The 19,519-nt window shown below is 44.2% G+C and overlaps 1 protein-coding gene across 2 annotated transcripts in view; it reads right to left on the reverse strand.

Moving 5' to 3' along the window:
• LOC120556047 (multidrug resistance-associated protein 9-like) overlaps positions 1 to 19,217 on the reverse strand; it is a 54,805-nt gene extending 35,588 nt beyond the window's left edge. Inside the window, exons 1-10 of one of the 2 annotated variants that reach the window (XR_005638786.1) lie at positions 18,686 to 19,217; positions 13,855 to 13,911; positions 13,422 to 13,573; positions 13,131 to 13,277; positions 9,132 to 9,279; positions 8,454 to 8,690; positions 2,559 to 2,732; positions 1,868 to 2,015; positions 728 to 876; positions 382 to 489 (exon numbers count right to left, since the gene is read on the reverse strand). Coding sequence is in view for 1 of the 2 variants with exons in the window: in XM_039795401.1 (XP_039651335.1) it covers positions 382 to 489; positions 728 to 876; positions 1,868 to 2,015; positions 2,559 to 2,732; positions 8,454 to 8,690; positions 9,132 to 9,279; positions 13,131 to 13,277; positions 13,422 to 13,573; positions 13,855 to 13,911; positions 18,686 to 18,745 (1,380 nt within the window). In the remaining variant the exon portion in view is untranslated. The remainder of the gene's footprint in view (positions 1 to 381; positions 490 to 727; positions 877 to 1,867; positions 2,016 to 2,558; positions 2,733 to 8,453; positions 8,691 to 9,131; positions 9,280 to 13,130; positions 13,278 to 13,421; positions 13,574 to 13,854; positions 13,912 to 18,685) is intronic. The other variant, XM_039795401.1, reaches the window with a different exon arrangement.
• Between the last annotated feature and the right edge of the window lie 302 nt (positions 19,218 to 19,519).

Raw genomic sequence — 19,519 nt, forward strand, 5'->3', positions numbered from 1 at the left:
GTCAGCTGTCATTCAGTGCATATGTCACAACCCTCCTCCAACCCTTTCCCCTCCCGGTCATCATTTCCAGCGCTTAGGACCGAGCCCCCTTCTCATCCATCTTCCATGAGGGGTATCTAATTCTACTCATGGCTTCTCTCCCCTGTCTAAACATGATGACGTCATGATGGGATCTATTTTTCATCATTTTTATCTGTGCACGTGTTAATAAGAAATGGTTCCCTCTAATGAGTCTCTCCTAATTGAAATAACATTATGTAAGATCAGAGCAGTAGTGAATATTACTACTAGTAAACGTTAAACATGCTATATAAATAAATTGACATAGTACTAACAACCGTTACCATAACTGCTGAGCAGGACCCAAAGAGAGAAGTTTACCTTGAGTCTTGCTAGTGATACAGCAGCATCAGCCAAGGACTTTACAATTAGGGGCAGTAGAGCTAGGGAGAACCTCATAGCGTTGAAGACAGCGATGGTGGTAAAGACCTGGCAATAACAAAAAATAATGCTCAAACACTATACAACACAGATGTACTGGTTGTACATTTGTTTTAAATGGATCACAATGCTCTAGTGGCCAGCACTTGTCTGTAGCCTGTTCCGGTTTAGTCATCATGAATCAGTGGCGACAAAACTGAAAGATTATCATCTTAACACATTGATTTTATGTCTCAGACCGGCAAAGGTTGTTTTACAGTATGTGCTGTACTACTGTGGCACTCACATCAGACGTGTCGAGCTTCAAGCCCAACATAGTGTGTACAATGAAGGTGGGAATACAGGCAAGGGCGGGGACAATGCTGGTGATGCTGTTATTGGCATTCTGGACGTAACTGGTCCTCTGCAGTTCCTTCTTCTCATTTTTCCTTAAGCCTGTAAGAGAGACAACATAGCATACATATATTTGGTAAATATGTTTTGTTGCAAATTAGCTGATCTTCCAGTGCAATCACATTTCAGCCCACAGTTGCCCACTGAGCACCTTCATTGTAGCAACTGGGGATAAGTTATTTGCTCAAAAGTATTACGACTGTATTTAGATTAGGAATTTAGAATATCATTTAAATGATATATCATTTCACTTAAAAACATTTAAATATGTAAACACAGCTGTGTGGAGTCCATTCCAAAAGATCAGATTTAAAAAACTGCATGCACAGACACATAAATGCAATTTTTATATCAACTACACAATGTGCACACATGGACAAGCCCCATATCCCGCCTGCTACAAGCCCACAATTGACCATACATGGTCAAAACTAAATACCTTATGATTATGAAAATCAATATAGGTGCTTGTGATGAAAAAAGGTTTAAGAGGCTGATGGCTGCAGCAACTTCTAATGCAGTGAGTTCCTGAAATTTAAACAGATGAAGCTACATTTCAAGAAGCACATTGCTGCACACCCACGGAGCACGCGTTTTGAATCTATATAGCGGACCATGCTATATGGGTGAGGTAGCTACTGTAGGAAGGTGGTGGCAAGTGTGTCGCAGCTGCAGCCTCATCTCCAGCCTGGTGCCTACAGCCTGGCCGCATGTGCTTTTCCGTCAAAAACTAATAGAAAACTAATTAAAACGTACTGTTTTAATTAAACTACTTTGCCACCTGTGTTGGCATTTTCCACCATCTCCAGAATCCTGTAAAGGTGCACACAATTTCCCTTCAACTTTGCTTTTAGAAATCCCAACTTTTGGACAATGAATCATAGAAAGCAGCATACACATCTTTCAAGATTGGTTTTGTGTTTTCACAAATGGGACAGTATAATTGATGCCCCCTGATATGTGGTATACAAGAGAGATTAAAAACGTGTTTGACTGGAAGACAAAGTTAACATGCAGCTGCTTAACTTCATACCTGCGATCTTCTTCTCAAAGGAATCTTCCCAGGCGTACATCTTGATGAGTTTGATGCTGCTGAGAATCTCATTCACTGTACGAACACGGCTGTCTGTTATAGATATGCTTTTCCATCTGAATATGTTAATGAGCTTGGCCAAGCCAATCTGAAAGCAGAAATAAATGTATTAATATTAGTGACAATGGAAAACAAGCCGCAGAAGAGCAAATATGCTTATTTTAGGGTTGTCCTTGGGGCTAAATTAGTTGAGGGAAATACCTCACATGTAACATGGAAAGCTTTAAATATTTGCCAACTAGCAGAAAAATAAGGCGAGACATAGAGGATTGAGAACCACACGATATATTGTCTTTGTTGCCTTTATGTTTAAAATTAGACATAGTCATTGCCTTTAAATACCACATACCTTTAATTCGGTATTGGTCAGGACAACAGTGAATAAAGACTAGTTGGAAATTATTTGGGGGGGATTTATTTAAAAAGGGAAAAAAAAAAAAAAAAAAAAAATGTTTTATTTTTTTTTTTACCAGTCCACACGCTACAAATAAGTCATGGTCTATATAAATCAGTGTATTTCTTGCTCATCATATTTGCATTTTAGCTCTGATTGTGATTTAGTTTACACTGCTTATGAAAATGTCTCTTATGTCTCTTTGTGAACTATATGTGCAGTTTGTAATGTACAGACCTGTACAGGGAGGAAGATGAGGTAGATGCAGACTCCAGTCAGTGCGGTATAGCCCAGAATGTAGCAGGCATAGATGGTACACACAATAAAGAGCACTGGGGTGGCAATTAGGAAGCTTGCATACAGTACTGCCTCAAATAATTTGTGGCCATCGCTGGTCAAAACACTAATAATCTGGACAGGAGAGAGGGAGAGATAGAGAGGAAGAGGGAGAGAAAGACTGTAAACCACATTTGCCAAGATTGCATTGCCAAGAAAAGTTGCTTGCACCAACTGTCAGAGTGTTATGGTTTCAGTGTTTCGTCCTGCATTTTTGCCCCGTTTCTGTTGCCTTATTGGTTTCTGTATGTTTTATGTGTACTGTGGTCTGTGTTTGTCATGTTCCCTGTTTGTGTTCTATTTCCTGTTTTATTTTGACGGTCTGAGTTTCTGTCTTGTCTTGTCTGATTTACTTCCTGTGTTTTTCCTCCTTTGTGATTACCCTAATGTGTTTCACCTGTTTCCCGGCCCTTGTCTCACCTGTTGCTTGTTTCCTCATTTACTTTGTGTATTTAGTCTCTGTGTTTTCCTTTGTGTGGTGTGGGAGCATTACTTCTGTTTGGTGATTTATGTTGTGTTGTTGCGTGTGGTTTTTTTGCCTCCTTGTCTTCTGGATTATTTTGTGTTTACCTGCCTGCCAACCTCTGGACACTTTCTGTTGTAAGTTTTTGTTTGATTAAACTCCTCCTTAACTGCATTTGGGTCTAAGCTACGTCACTCCCTCAGCAAATCCTGACAGAATGCTCCCACCACATATGGACCCAGCAGCTATGGAGTTCGAACCGTTTTTTCACCCCATGGACACTGATAGTGAGACGTTGTTGGGATTTTTTCGTGGGATTCATGAGGAGGATTCCGCCTTTGCCAGGCACCTCATGGAGACTCGCTGGCGGTCTGTGGAGCAGGAATTTGGCTTTCCTGTCACCAAGCCTGGCAGCCGTCCAGAAACTCCGCTGATAGCCAGTCCTCCTGAGCCTCAGAGGGGCGGAAAAAAGGGGGAGTTCTCTGCGCTTCTGCAGGCCACAACAATCCGGTGCAACCAAGGCGGGACACAACAGAACAAATAGCAAAAAATTGCCTGTGCAACACGGATGTCTTCTACTTGATGATTTTATTTCTTAAGGTGCATAACAATGACTAACGTTTCGATGCAAAGTTACATCTTCATCAGAGTCCTTTCCGGAACTTCAGCAGCCTACCACCTGGTCAGCTCCCGCCCCCAACCACCAGCAGTCCTATGACGGAACCCGCCTGGCCGTCTTCACTGGGACTCGTAGAGGCCGAAGACGGAGGAAAGGGAAACATGGCTCTCAGCGCCATGTCCCCAATCAGCCTCACAGTGGACCTGAGCCTGAGCCGACCTGTGTGCCCTCAGCCACGCCGGCAGCCCAGTCGCCCGACGCCACGCCTGCAGCCACGCCTGCAGCCCAGTCGCCCGACGCCATGCCTGCAGCCCAGTCGCCCGACGCCACGCCTGGCAGCCCCGCGCAGCAATTGCCGCCCGACGCCACGCCTCGCAGCCCAGTCGCCCGACGCCACACCTCCAGCCGTCGCGCTCGACGCCACGCCGCAGCTAAGCCTGCAGCCCAGTCGCGCCACGCCACTCCTGCAGCCCAGTCGCCCGACACCACTCCTGCAGCCCAGTCGCCGACGCCACTCCTGCAGCCCAGTCGCCGACGCCACTCTGCAGCCCAGTTGCGCCGCTTGACGTGCAGCCGCCCCTGATTCGTCGCTGACGTGTAGCCGCCTCTGATTCGCCGCTGACGTGCCGCCGCCCTGGTTCGCCGCTGACGTGCAGCGCCCGGGTCGCCGCCGCTGACGGCGGCACTCCTGACTCTGGGCTGACGTGCGGCACTCCTGACTCTGGGCTGACGGCAGCTTTCCTGACTCTGAGCTGACGTGCAGCTCTCCTGACTCCGAAGCTGACGTGCAGCCTTCCTGACTCGGAAGCTGACGTGCAGCTCTCCTGCCTCTGGGCTGACGTACAGCTCTCCTGCCTCTGGGCTGACGTACAGCTCTCCTGACTCCGGGCTGACGTGCAGCTCTCCTGACCCCGAAGCGACGTGCAGCCCCTGACTCGAAGCGACGTGCAGCTCTCCTGGACTCGAAGCTGACGTACAGCTCTCCTGCCTCTGGGCTGACGTACAGCTCTCCTGACTCCGGGCTGACGTGCAGCTCTCCTGACTCCGAGCTGACGTGCAGCTCTCCTGCCTCCGAGCTGACGTGCAGCTCTCCTGCCTCTGGGCTGACGTACAGCTCTCCTGCCTCTGGGCTGACGTGCAGCTCTCCTGCCTCTGGGCTGACGTACAGCTCCTTCCCAGCCTCTCGGCCTGCTAGCATCTCCCCTGAGTCCAGGCCAGCTAGCATCTCCCCTGAGTCCAGGCCAGCTAGCATCTCCCCTGAGTCCAGGCCAGCTAGCATCTCCCCTGAGTCCAGGCCAGCTAGCATCTCCCCTGAGTCCAGGTTAGCTAGCAACCACCCTGATTCCCCGCTAGCCAGCAGGCCCCCTGCCTCTAGGTTAGCTAGCAGTTCCCCAGAATCCAGGCTAGCTAGCAACCTCCCTGACTCCCCGCTAGCTAGCAGCCCCCCTGATTCCAGGCTAGTTGGCAGCCTCTCTACGTCCCGGCCGTGTAGCGGCCCCCCAGAGTTCCTTGAGTCCCAGCTAGCTAGCAGCTCCCCCGACTCCCAGCTAGCTAGCAGCTCCCTTGAGTCCCAGCTAGCTAGCAGCTCCCTTGAGTCCCAGCTAGCTAGCAGCTCCCCCGAGTCCCAGCTGGTCAGCAGCTCCCCCGATTCGCAGCTAGCTAGCAGCTCCCCCAATTCGCAGCTAGCTAGCAGCTCCCCTGACTCGCAGCTGGCTAGCAGCTCCCCTGCCTCGCAGCTAGTCAGCACATCCCCTGCCTCGCAGCTAGCTAGCAGCTACCCTGACTCCCAACTAGCTGACTCACAGCTACCTAGCAGCTCCCCTGACTCGCAGCTAGTTAGCAGCTCCCCTGACTCGCAGCTAGATAACAGCTCCCCTGACTGCAGCCAGCTACCAGCTCCCTGACTCGCAGCCAGCTAGCAGCTCCCTGATTCGCGCTAGTTAGCAGCTCCGTCACCTTCGCTAGCTAGCAGCTCCTGACTCCCCGGCTAGCTAGTAGCTCCCCTGAGTCCCAGCCAGCTAGCCACCTCCCTGAAACCAGCCTAGCCAGCAGCCTCCCTAATCCCTGGCCGGCTAGCAGCCCCCGATTCCCAGCTAGCTGGCGCCTCTTTAGTGTCCCCATGTTTCCTAGTGCCCCCAACCTCTGCGTCCCTAGTGTCCCCGGGCCCTTCTAGTGTCCCTAGTATCCCCGGGCCCTCTAGTGTTTTTTTGTTCCCCAAGCCCTCTAGTGTCTCTAATGTCCCCGAAGCTCTCTAGTGTCCCTAGTGTCCCCAAAACCCTCTAGTGTCTCTAATGTCCCCCGAGCTCTCTAGTGTCCCTGAGCTCCCTAGTGTACCTGAGCCACCCAGTGTCCCAGCACTGTCAAGCCCCCCAGATCCCCGGCTGGGCCAACAGCCCTCCTGTTCCGCGGGCTGGCTGCCCCTGAATTCCGACGTGGGACCGCCTCTGGGCCCCTGCTGGCCTCCAGCGCCCCGGAGTACACCCCTCAGACTTTGCCGGTCTCTGGCGCCCCTGGGACCGCTCCTGAGACTCTGCCGGTTTCCGGCACCCCTGAGACTGCCCGGGAGACCCCCTTGAGACTTTGCCGGCCTCCGGTGCTCCGGAGACCACCACTGGGACCGCCCCTAAGACTGTTACTGTCCCTGTCTCCATCCCTGTCACTGTCCCTGTCTTCATCCCAGTCACTGTCCCTGTCTTCATCCCAGTCACTGTCCCTGTCTTCGTCCCTGTCACTGTCCCTGTCTTCATCCCTGTCCCTGTCTCCATCCCTGTCACCGTGCCCATCCTTGTCCCCGTCACCGTGCCCGTCTCTGTCCCTTTCACCATCCGTGTCCCCATTACAGTTCCTGCCCTTAAGACCCAGTCCGTCTCATCTGTGTCTGACTCTGTCTCGTCTGTGTCTGACTGTGTCCCGTCTAAGTCTGTCCCGTCTGACTCTGTCCCGTCTGGGTCTGAGTCTGTCCCGTCTGGGTCTGAGTCTGTCCCGTCTGGGTCTGAGTCTGTCCCGTCTGTGTCTGAGTCTGTCCCGTCTGTGTCTGTGTCTGCGTCTGTCCCGTCTGTGTCTGCGTCTGTCCCGTCTGTGTCTGCGTCTGTCCCATCTGTGTCTGTGTCTGTCCCGTCTGTGTCTGTGTCTGTCCCGTCTGTGTCCGAGTCTGTCCCGTCCATGTCTGTTCTGTCAATGTCTGCCCAGTTCCGCATTCCCTCGGTCCCCAGTCCCTAAGTTCCCTGTCCCTAGTGACCCTCTGTTTCCCCTAGGCCTCTCCGGTGCCCAGTGCTCTCTGTGTTCCCTGTGCCCCCAGTCCTCTCTGTGTTCCCTGTGCCCCCTGTGTTCTCTGTGCCCCCAATGTTTTCTGTGTTCCCTGTACCCCTGGGCCCCTCTGTGCCCCAGGGCACCTCTGTTCCCTCTGTGCCCCCGGGGCCCCTCTGTTCCCTCTGTGCCCCCGGGGCCCCTCTGTGCCCCCGGGGCCCCTCTGTGCCCCCGGGGCCCCTCTTTTCCCTGTGCCCCCGGGGCCCTTTTCTTCCCAGGTCTCCTCCGTTCCCTGTGCCCCGGGCCCCTCTGTTCCCTCTGTGCCCCCGGGGCCCCTCTGTTCCCTCTGTGCCCCCGGGGTCCTCTGTGTTCCCGGTGCCCCCAGGACTCTCTGTGCCCCTGGACATCGCTTCCCCCGGACTCTCTCGCCCTCCTTGGGTTGTTTTTTGTTCTGTCTACTTTGTTTTTGGTCCCTTGTCTTTGTTTTTCTGTTTGTGTATTTTGTTTTGGGTCGTCTGGGATCCGACCCTTGAGGGGGGGGTTCTGTTATGGTTTCAGTGTTTCGTCCTGCATTTTTGCCCCGTTTCTGTTGCCTTATTGGTTTCTGTATGTTTTATGTGTACTGTGGTCTGTGTTTGTCATGTTCCCTGTTTGTGTTCTGTTTCCTGTTTTATTTTGACGGTCTGAGTTTCTGTCTTGTCTTGTCTGATTTACTTCCTGTGTTTTTCCTCCTTTGTGATTACCCTAATGTGTTTCACCTGTTTCCCGGCCCTTGTCTCACCTGTTGCTTGTTTCCTCATTTACTTTGTGTATTTAGTCTCTGTGTTTTCCTTTGTGTGGTGTGGGAGCATTACTTCTGTTTGGTGATTTATGTTGTGTTGTTGCGTGTGGTTTTTTGCCTCCTTGTCTTCTGGATTATTTTGTGTTTACCTGCCTGCCAACCTCTGGACACTTTCTGTTGTAAGTTTTTGTTTGATTAAACTCCTCCTTAACTGCATTTGGGTCTAAGCTACGTCACTCCCTCAGCAAATCCTGACACAGAGCAGGTGAATTCCACAAGATATTTATAACAAAGAAGTTTGACTTTACAAAACAGCATTAACAACTAGACAGAAAACAAGAAGAAAAATGCAGTAATATCAAATTCAGTGTTTGATAACAAAATGCATTATTCAAGAAGGGTTTTTAGGCAAAAAAGAAACACCAATTACATGTGCACGTATGATGCTTGGGTAGTATGATTTTATTATTTATGCACAAATGCAGAAAAACTGTATATTCCTTCGAAACATTGTTAAACTCCACGAAAATTCTACAGTACTTTCTATTGTCCACAAGATATATTACATAGAAGATATCACAAATGATGGACAAAGCGATTCCAATGTATACAATTGCTTTCCTAGAGAAATGTAGGCATCCTGCATTAAATAATCATTGACCCTTATGTTTGTAACCCAGTATTTACCTCTCCCATTGAAATGCCGCTGTGCATCCGCAGAGAGATGACTTTCTGAAAGGCCAATGTAGAGTAGGCACCCTTCAGTCTGACAGCAGTGCGCAGGTTCAAGGCCCACATCAAGGATATGAAGAAGGCTTTGAAGAAATCTGATGTGAACAAAGCGAAGCACAGACCAACACCATGGAATACTGTGGACTTCTCCGGGCCGTCAACATATTTTAGGATCTCATGGACCAGAACCGCCTGAGAGGACAGAGAGGTTTTTAACGCTTTAAGCATTAAACAACCATTCATCTGATCAGTCACAAAAAAACTTTGTGATGGCAGCCATAAAGACTAAAGTTGAATTTTTTTGGCTTGCTCTGTAACTGTAAATTCCCAGCCCTCTCAACCCACCATCACTTCCCCTCAGCACTGACAAACTTTTTTCTATATTTAACTACATTTAGCTGATTATACTTGTGTACTTTTACCAAAAAAGTTTTTTTTTTTAAATGCAGGACTTTTCCACGTAGTGGAGTACTTCTAAAGTGTTTTACTGATACTTAAGAAAAAAGATCTAAACGCTTCTTCCGACACATTTACAATGAATGTGATATTCGGGCAAACTTCAGAAAAGGCCACTGGATCCGGCCAACATCGGAAGCACTGGTACTATTAATATTCAAATTCAAAGAAAATTACCGGCCCCAGAAAAGATGCCATCATGGCAAGGACAGCAACAATGACAGACAGAATCAGCCTTGTTCTTTGAAAGCGAAGGATCACTCGAAACACAGAGGCCTTGTCCAGGCCCACCTTTGCCACTTCTTCCTCCCAGAGTCTGTGGAGCCTGTGCACAACACACACAATCAGCCTTTTTTAATTTATTACTAAAGTAAAACAGTAACACTCATGAAACACTACACAGGTTCCCTGTTCTTGATCATTTCCTAGTATTGTCATGATTGGAAACCAAAATACAGTGAAAGGTAACTCAACTATATCATTTATTCCAAAGAGAGAGTTAATACAAATTGAGAATGAAATAAAGCAAACAAATTGGAGGGACACTGTTGAAAATAAATCCTGTGAGAAAGCATGCAATGAAATAATGTTAGCCCTCAAAGATATAATAGCAAGATATACAAAAACAATGGCCAGAAAACCTAGAGCTAAACATAGATTGCCTTGGTTTAATAGTAATCTCTGGGAACTAATGAAAAAAAGAGATGCTTCTCTAAAAAGTTTTCTAAAATCGGGTTTAACTACTGATCATCTAATCTATAAAGGCCTGAGAAATAAGGTTACAATGCAGCTTAGAAAGGCTAAAGCATCATTTTCCTTGAAATCATTAGAGAAGCAAAAGGGAATAGTAAACAATTATGGAAGACCATTGACAAAATAACTGGCAAGGATAAGCCCAGTAGCGGTCCTGACGTGCAAATCGGTCGTCCGACCATGGTATAGGGGTGAAAGAAAGTTAGTTTTGAGCATACAGCTCAAAATAAATAATGATATTCAAAACGATAGCCTAGCTATTGCAACAGAATTTAATGATTATTTTTTTAATTCTGTGGAAATACTGGGTCAGAATTTTACTAAAAACATTGAATTATTCCCTGTGATAGTGCTGATTTTATTATGACTCCCACAAATGATATAAAGGTTAGTAAAATACTCTCAACACTGAATAATAGTAAAGCAAAGGCCATTTATGGTCTTGATACTGCTTTCTTAAAAACTCATAAAGAATCTTTGACCATCCCTTTAACTAAAGTATTAAATAAATCTATTAATGAAAGCACCTTTCCAAGTGTCTTAAAGCTTGCTATTGTGACCCCGGTGTATAAATCTGGTGACAAACAAGAGGTTAGCAATTACCGACCTATTAGCATCCTTCCGGTCATCTCAAAGGTCATTGAAAAGGTTGTAGCAGAACAACTAATTGCTCACCTTGACTCTAAGGCCTTTTTTACACCCTATGCAATTTGGATTCAGGAAAAAACACTCAACTGAAACAGCGTGCTGCTACTTCCTTGAACAAATTAAAACAAATTTAGATCAAGGTGGAGTGGTGGGAGCAGTTTTTCTTGATTTAAGCAAGGCTTTTGATACGGTTAATCATGAGATAATAATAAGCAAATTGGCAAACTACAATTTTTCAATAAGCACACAAAACTGGTTCAAATCTTACCTGAGTGGACGACATCAGTGCGTGCGGATGAACAATACATTATCCCCACTGAAAAGATGTACCATGGGGGTCCCGCAAGGGTCAATCTTAGGACTGCTTCTTTTTAGTATATATATAAATGACCTTCCACTAGTATGTAATGATATTGATTTAATAAAGTATGCAGATGATACTGTGCTGTACACTCACGGGAAAAATGCCACAGAGGTTGCTTTAAAATTAACGAATGTTATGCATAAGGTTGTTGATTGGTTACATAACTCATGTCTTACTTTGAATACTGAAAAGACGGTAACCATGTTTTTTAAAAATAGATGCAAAATTAAAGTGATGGTTCGGAGTAATTTCACCCTAGGGTCCTTTGCACCATGATCTCGAGCCAAACACCCCCCCAGAAGCTTTTTTCACCTGGGTCCCACATTGGGAGCGTTAGCGTAGCGTAGCGTTATCAGCTGAATAGCTTAGCGCAGAGGCTAATGGATCCGAGGTTCTCTTAACATTACCCCACTAATAATGCCCGAAATGATACCAAACGTCTACAGTAGTACAAATAGGTTATGCACTCATAAAACGATGGATTGTAAAATTTGTAAGTACACCAGAAGTTTATGTAAATAACACTTGCCTGCTGGCTTCGCTCTCTGCGCTGCTGCTGCTGTTCCTACGGGCAGTAAGAGTGCTTAGGGACATCTACAAATAACAACACGAAAAGAGATGCAACAAAAATATTTATTAATTTAATGATTAAATAAGGTAATGTCTCCAAACTTACCTCAATTATTACTTGTCTCCTGCTAGTCATACTACAGCACTTACTTTAAAAAATAAGTTAAATTAAAAAATATTTTTGTTGCATCTCTTTTCGGTGTTGTAATTTGTAGATGTCCCTAAGCACTCGTATTACAGCAGCAACAACAGCAGAGAGCAGAGAGCAGAAGCCAGCAGGCAAGTGTTATTTACATAACCTTCTGGTGTACTTACAAACTTTACAATCCATTGTTTTATGAGTGCATAACCTATATATACTAGTGTAGACCTTTGGTATCATTTCGGGCATTATTAGTGGGGTAATGTTAAGAGACACTTCGGATCCATTAGCCTCTGCGCTAATCTATTCAGCGGCTAACGCTACTCTACGCTACTCTACGCTACTCTACGCTAACTCTCTCAATGTTAGACCCAGGTGAAAAAAGCTTCTGGGGGGGTGTTTGGCTCGAGGTCATGGTGCAAAGGACCCTAGGGTGAAATTACTCCGAACCATCACTTTAAGGAATGTCCTGAGGTCTTAGTAGGCATTCAATTAAAAATGTGGACGAATTCAAATATTTGGGTGTCACCCTGGACGCAACTCTTACCTTTAAAAAACATGTTAAAAAACTGAGTAGTACACTGAAATTTAACCTTATAAATTTCAGACATATAAGAAACTCTTATCATTGAGGCATCAAATACCTACTTAAGTGCAATGATTGTTCCACACTTTTTGTATTGCATGACAAGTTGGTCTCAAGCAGGTAAGACAGCCTTAAGACCACTTGAATCATTATATAAAACAGCCCTTAAGATCCATGATAAAAAAAACACGTCAATATCACCACTGCAAAATAATCACTAAATACAATATTTTTAATTTTGAAAATTTGATAATGCATTCAAATGTTTGCTTACTTTTTAAAATCATTCATAATGCTGTCGCTCCTCCTCTAAAAAAATGTATTACACTCAACTCAGAAAAAAAAAAGAGCTACTCGGTCAGCCACTAGAGGAGAGTGCAATATTCCCAATCGCAAAACTTCATTTTGGAAATCATCCTTTTCTTATGTGGCCATAAGTCAGTGGAATAATCTCCCCACACATCTTATTACATGTACAAATCCTCAAACATTTCCAAGTTTGACAAAAGCATGGTTACGGTCACAACAAAATTGCACACATTTATGAGGTGTGTGTGTGCCTCAGCGGGCCAATGGAAGGTGTGTGTGTGTGTGTGTGTGTGTGTGTGTGTGTGTGTGTGTGTGTGTGTGTGTGTGTGTGTGTGTGTGTGTGTGTGTGTGTGTGTGTGTTGGGAGATATAAGGATTTTGAGTGCATAGCTTTGTTGGTGTGGGGGGGATTGGTTTTAGGAAGGGGGAACAATTGAGCACATGATAGTTTTTAATTGTGTGACTGTGGTTGTAAAATTGTATATTTTGATGTTTTGTATTTCACTTACATGACATTTTTATTGTGTTATGACCTGTTAAGGGACTACGGGCGGAAAATAGCACTTGTGCTACAACCTGGCATAACGCATCTCTCCTTGTTCTTATACAAGGTTAATGTTAACTTGTGCATTGTCCCTATTTTAAATAAAATGAATCTGAATATGAATGATTCCTTTCCTAGATGTGAATTTCAGCAACTAGGCTTTCCAGGTGTTATGTCTATACATAATCCGTACTGTAATTGCATGAAATGGCAGTAGAGAAATGTGGGGGCCGCCATGAATCAGCAAGAAGAGTGTCAGACCTTTCTCCGCTGGTTTCGGCTACATCCAAAGTAGACAGGTTGAGAGAGCTCATGTCCAGCTTATTCCTGAACAAGGCCCACATCATGGGGGTCATCCAGGCAAAGGTTGTGAATGACAGGAAACCTGCATTGTCCAAAGGGTGGGACCTAGACATGGAAAATGCAATTGGTAAAAATATGTAGAATCAGCCAAGTAGAGGATTTGTTTGTAGACATGTTACATTAAAATGATTTATCATAATATATATAAGTGCATCAAAACCGACAAATTATTTCAACAATGATACTGACTGGGATGAGGACCAGCGGAAGGGTTTGAGGGTCTGAAGGCTCTGGTGGTATTTTCCGAATAGGGTAGGGGAGGCTATTTCACCGTTGTCCAAATCAGTATGTTCTGGACTGGAGGCCACAGATCCAGTTCTCCGTCGGAAACTATCTTCGTTCTTAAGAGTCACAAAAACACAAAGAGACCGAGTGAAGGAATCAGACAGAAAGGCAGAGTTGAAACGAGTAGAAAAACGGAATGGTAGCTAGAGAAAGAGAGAGGGTGCCTTTTGTCAATATTCCAGCTAAAGAGTCTCAAAAAGTGGATCAAACTAATCGCGGCAACAAAAACACAGGATGTAAGAGAAACAATAGGAGAGGAAAAAGGTCTCAGGCAGTGAAAGCAACATGTGAAGAGGTGGATTGTTCTGGTGGAAGCTGCTGTTTGTTCTATACTTACAAAAGAGACTCCTCGAGTATCCATCTTCTCCAAAGAATAGCCTTTCATCATTTTGTCCTGTACCGAGGGCAGCAAGCATGCACAGTCACTATTTTACTCGCCAACAAGGGCTAGGTCAAGTAAAACCATTGCTTGAAGAATAATTTATCAGATACTTTTTTAACATTCCGCTATGTAACATGTGTAACAACATCATGATTATTACATGTATGTGTTTGAAACTTCATAACACTTCACAACAGAGTCATCAGTAATCACAAGAGCTGGGGTAGGCTTTCAGGATGTTTTAGAATGTGTTTATGTATTATAACTGTATCACATGTTGTGACAAGTCTCAAGGCATTACAAGTGTGGTCTAAATACTCGACTTGGTCAAATATCACAAATGTAACTAACAACATGGTGCAATCAAAAACCCAGAGGCAGAATACTGATCAAGCTTTGAGAGAGCAGTGGTGTATGTCACGGAGGAAATAAAAACAGTATTATTTAAATATAATCTAACTAAAGGTTTATACTGGGTCTGCAGGGCCCCTGCTGCTGTCTGGCAGACAGTACTACACCACCAGGCTCAGGGACAGCTTCACCCCGCAGGCCCGAGACTGTTGAACTCTTGAGCTCATCACTTGACACTTTACCTTATAATACTTTTACTTACTATTTTAACACCTTTTTACATCTCTGTATATCCAAATTTACAGGAGGGTTAATGAGCATTGTTGTAGGGAGCATGAGATGATTAACTTCAATTCCAGTCTTTCGTGCTTCATAAATTACATTTGAAAATCCAATGTGTCAATGAATTACAGGCATCCCCTTCCTATTGCCTCTCACCTCCATTCATTCTGTGTCAAAGTTCCTACAGTCAAATGAAATGCACATTCATAAAGATGAGTCCATATAACCCTTACTGCACAGTAAAATGAAAAAGCAATTCTTTACAACCTTACATACTGTATGAAGTATTTCTGATAAGGTGTAACACCAGTATTTGTTATAATGTATTATGAGGATTCTCTCTCTCTCTGTAATGTTACACACACAACCTACACACTAGTTGCACAAGTTACTATGGTGATGGGAATCTGCGTCCTTCTCATAATGTAAGCCTATGTGAAACTCGACAAAATATGTGAATGTGGTGTGCGATAGTCTTCGTAACATAACAAAGGTTAAAGGGAGAATGTTTTGCAGCTAATTGTTGACTCCTGTAAGGTTAATTATTGTTTGAATAAGGTGAAATGAGTTCTAAAGGAGCTGGCTTGCTGGAGGGCTACTTGCAGGCTTGCAATACACTGGGGGAAACCCTGAAGTAATAAGGTAATAATTACTTTAGAGTTTACTAAGGAGTAATAAGTAAAAAGTAATGTATTACACTTCCTGAGTAACTTGCCCAGCATTGGTCCACACAGTGTTATATGACAGGGCAGAATACTGTTAGAATTTTGATTTTGAATTTGTTTTCCAGACCAGAAAAGGGTAAGTGGCCATCGGTCATTATTGAACCACAACGGCGCAATTGGGCTCTAAATATTTTAGAAAAGCTCTTTTACTGTGGGCACTCTGCAGTCCACTCAGCGGTTAAATTGAATAGGTTTGAACTGTGATTTGTCAGTAGGCCTATGTTCAGCTGATATTCCAATAGTGCCAACCCCAAACTAACCTTCTATTTCTATTGTGGAGTTTGAAGGATAGCTTTGCTAAAGCAACACACCTGCTAATTAACACTGGCATTAACAATGAAACAGGAAGCTGTTCCTATTTAAATCTGCACACATTTTGATGCCAAGCTTCCAGTTTCTTTTACCAATGACTGCTGATTTCTTCTATTCTTATTTAACTGTTGCTCAGAAGTGTCTCTTTACCCTTTTAATTGTCAGTCTGGTTGAACCATTGCACAGCATTTTGTGTTAAAATCATGAAAGACCTTTAAAAATACATAGTAGTCCTCTGACAGCCATTTGACAGTACTTTTTTTTTTTTTTAAGATTATTTTTGGGGCTTTTCCCTTTATTGGACAGTGGATAGATATGAAAGGGGGAGAGAGAAGGGGGAGAGAGATGGGGGATGACACGCAGCAAAGGGCAGCAGGCCGGACCAGAACCCCGCGCCGCTGCAGGACTCAGCCAACATGGGGCGAACGCTCTCACTGGGTGAGCTAGAGGCCGCCCCGCCATTTGACAGTCTGGCAAAGCGAGACTAATAAATGAATAACCTCTTTGGTATAGGTGTTTGCCTCGTCTTTTTCAGCTCACCTCTTTCATGGGCTTGAAATCCAAAATGTTTCCATTTCGGTGGTGCAGTTTTAATTTTTTTTAGACAAATTCTGCCATACATCATCTCATCACTCCCAAACATCACACTTTCTAGTAAACAAACACAACATGGCATAGCGCTGCTCGGCTCGCCGGTAGATTGCTGTCAAAATACTAGCAGTTGTTTAGAAACAATCATACCATTATGTTAATCAAATTGTCATATTGCTTATTTTATTAATGTTAGGTAAGCTATTTGGAACTTTAGTGAGCTAAGCTACCAGTTATTCTACATTAAATGAAGCTTCACTCCTCTGAAGCTAACGCTAGCCCCCAAATAAATGTAGAAAGCTAAGCTACATCAACACGGCAGAAGCAGTTTACTACAGCCCCACTGTAATAATTGTAGATGTAATCTTAGCCCCCTGCCCCTCAAATACTTAGCTACGTCCCTGCGTCAAACGTGCAGAGCGGCGTTCGTACACAGCGAGTCTGCTGCGGTGTGGTGGCCCTGCATCCCGGCAAAGACTGGAGCGACTGAGCTGCCCCAGAGGGTCGCCGTTTCGGTGGCGTTATGTTACAACACGCTACACAGTGCTTTTATTTGATTAGTTAAGCAGCAGAATCCACTTCCTCTCACATATCACGGCAATAAGGCTGCACAAATTAAACCAGCTGACATCCTTTACTGTCAAAACACATGGGAAAACAACAAATACAATGGGATTAAGAAGGCTAGTCTAAACATAACTGTTGTGTGCATGTAATAAATCTCTTCTGATCTTATGTTTGTTAGGCTACTTATTAGCTACAGAGCCCTACAGTGTAATGTAATACAAGGATAACCAGAGCTTTTCACATCTGGACTTTTGCAGGCCAGAGTAGCTGGAGATATTAGCTGAAGCCTAAAAGTGGGGATATTGCCAGCCAAGAGAAAAGAGGCCACAGAAGGAGATGCAGAAATAAGTGAAAGAGAAAAGGGAAAGGAAGAATTGACTGTGAGGGATGAAGAGGATTCTATTCTATTTGTCTTACTTTATCAGTAATTATGTTCAAACAATACAATACAAAGTGTATTACATTATGTAACTGTCTGAGGGACAGTGTTACTGAGATTTCATGTGTAGTCTATATTTTTGATAATTTCATTAGTGTTTGAATTCATACAGTAATTAACAACATTAAAAATGTAATAAATAAGAGTTTAAAAAGGGACGTTTGATCTAAAATTGTACTAAAATATTTTACCTTAAAAATAATTTTTGTTTCAATTTTGTTGTTTTATTACAAATGCCAGTTTTAATGTTGAGGTCAAAGGTCAAATGACCAGAGTTTAGCGAAGGCCACACCTGTTTCATTGTGGGTAAAAGGAATACAGAGAGAGCCAACGCGGCTGCAGAGGAAAAATGTACGGCCTCAAACAAAGATTTTGCACGGTCCAAGAGACGCACACGATAATTGTGCTTTGTATTTTGTATTTCAGCCTTATCATATTTGTGTTTAATATTTGTTGTAATTTCTTTGCATTGAATGCACTTTCTGTACTGTTGTGACGCTAACATTGTGGAGCCTGTCTAGTTAAGGAAACGTGCTTAAGAGACTGTAAAATGACTGAAAGAAGTATATTTGACTCATTGTATTTTATTTGTTTATTTTTTTTTGTAGTTTTCACGGTGTCTTACCACGAAAATGTGGAAATAAATGATCAAAGGACATCTGTATGATGCATGACCTTATTTAATTGGACCAGTGTAATTACACATTAACCAATTAGGAGGACATTCTTTTATCATCTCATAACAAAGCCAGGGCGACTTCTATCATCTTCCACTAATGTTACAGGTACCTGCTGGTACCCAGTGAACAGATTATAGATTCCTATATGAAAGCAGATACAAACAAGAAGCAATTTAAAGATGCAGCAGGTCCTGTGTGTTTCCAGATTGCTTCTCTGCTTGTTATATTAAACAGCTCAAAATCATGTAACCATAACTCATTTCTGCTTTAAGCACTTCAATTAAATCATGTAAACACATCATTTCTATTCTACGCATTTCACTTATATCATGTAAATAACATATATGCTTTAAGCACTTCAGTTAAAATCTGTAAAAAATTACACTACTTCAGTTACATTATGTAAACATTACATATATGCTTCAAGCACTGCAGTTAAATGATGTAACAGGGGGCGGCCTCTAGCTCACCCAGTAAGAGCGTTCGCTGAGTCCTGCAGCGGCACGGGTTTGATTCCGACCTGCTGCCCTTTGCTGAGTGTCATCCCCCATCTTTCTCCCCCTTTCATGTCTATCCACTGTCATTACATAATAAAATAAATCCCCAAAAAAAATCTTTAAGCACTTCAGCTAAATTCCGTAAACATTACATATATGCGTTTGAGCTGTTACATACACGCTAAACTAACCGGGCTCGTTAAAACCACAAAGACTGCTACTATTGGTTAGCCTAGCCGGTAACAAAACAAATCCCTCTACCTCATTTTCTCTATGTGTTGCATTCAATGTGAGAGTGTGTTAGAGACTTCTGGAGGGGTTTGGGTGGTGTCACTGACTCACCTCAGACTCTGCATAGTTTAGCGTTTCAGGAGAAGACGACTGCCTCTGGAACCACTCCATTGCCTAATAGGCTTGGTTCTTTCGGCGTTCCAGCCCCGCTCCTCCTTTGTTGTCTCAGTTCCGATTTTTAAATGGTGTACAAAAGTTTGTGGTGGGGGAAACAAGCAGGTCGTCCAATCCTTTGTCTTCAGTAGTGTTCTTCAGCTAGCGACCTCAGCTACCCAGCTGGAGGTAACCTTCTCCAAAATCGCAATCCTCCCACACACCTGTGACTGTCCCGGTTAAATCAGCACACAACCACTCCCCCCTGACCCTTCAGTCTGACCCTGTCCACTACCTGAACACTAATATAAATATCATAACATCTCTCCCCCCCATATAATATAAAACATAGCAAATTAAATGACACCTACACCATTTTTGTATGTTTTTTTCCTTTCTCTTTTTGTATTTAAAAAAAATTTAAATACAAATTTCTACAATTTCGACACCACAAGGGTGGCTCTACAGGGCGTAAGAGGGGTGGGTGACCCCCCCACTGTAGGGCCTTGCCCCCCCAGCTGCCCCCCTAACTTTGGTGTTCAAAAAACTGTGCTTGTAAAAACAAACCGCCACTATGTCCACAAGCTTCTTAAAACATTGAAACAAACAATTCATATTAATTAATTTTAATAATAATTGTAGATGTAATCTTAGCGCCCTGCCCCTCAAATACTTAGCTACGTCCCTGCATAAAACGTGTAGAGCGGCATTTGCACACAGCGAGTCTGCTGCGGTGTGGTGGCCCTGCATCGCCGTTTCGGTGGCGTTACGTTACAACACACTACACAGTGC

This window comes from Perca fluviatilis, chromosome 3, assembly GCF_010015445.1.
Source record: "Perca fluviatilis chromosome 3, GENO_Pfluv_1.0, whole genome shotgun sequence".
NCBI lineage: Eukaryota > Metazoa > Chordata > Actinopteri > Perciformes > Percidae > Perca > Perca fluviatilis.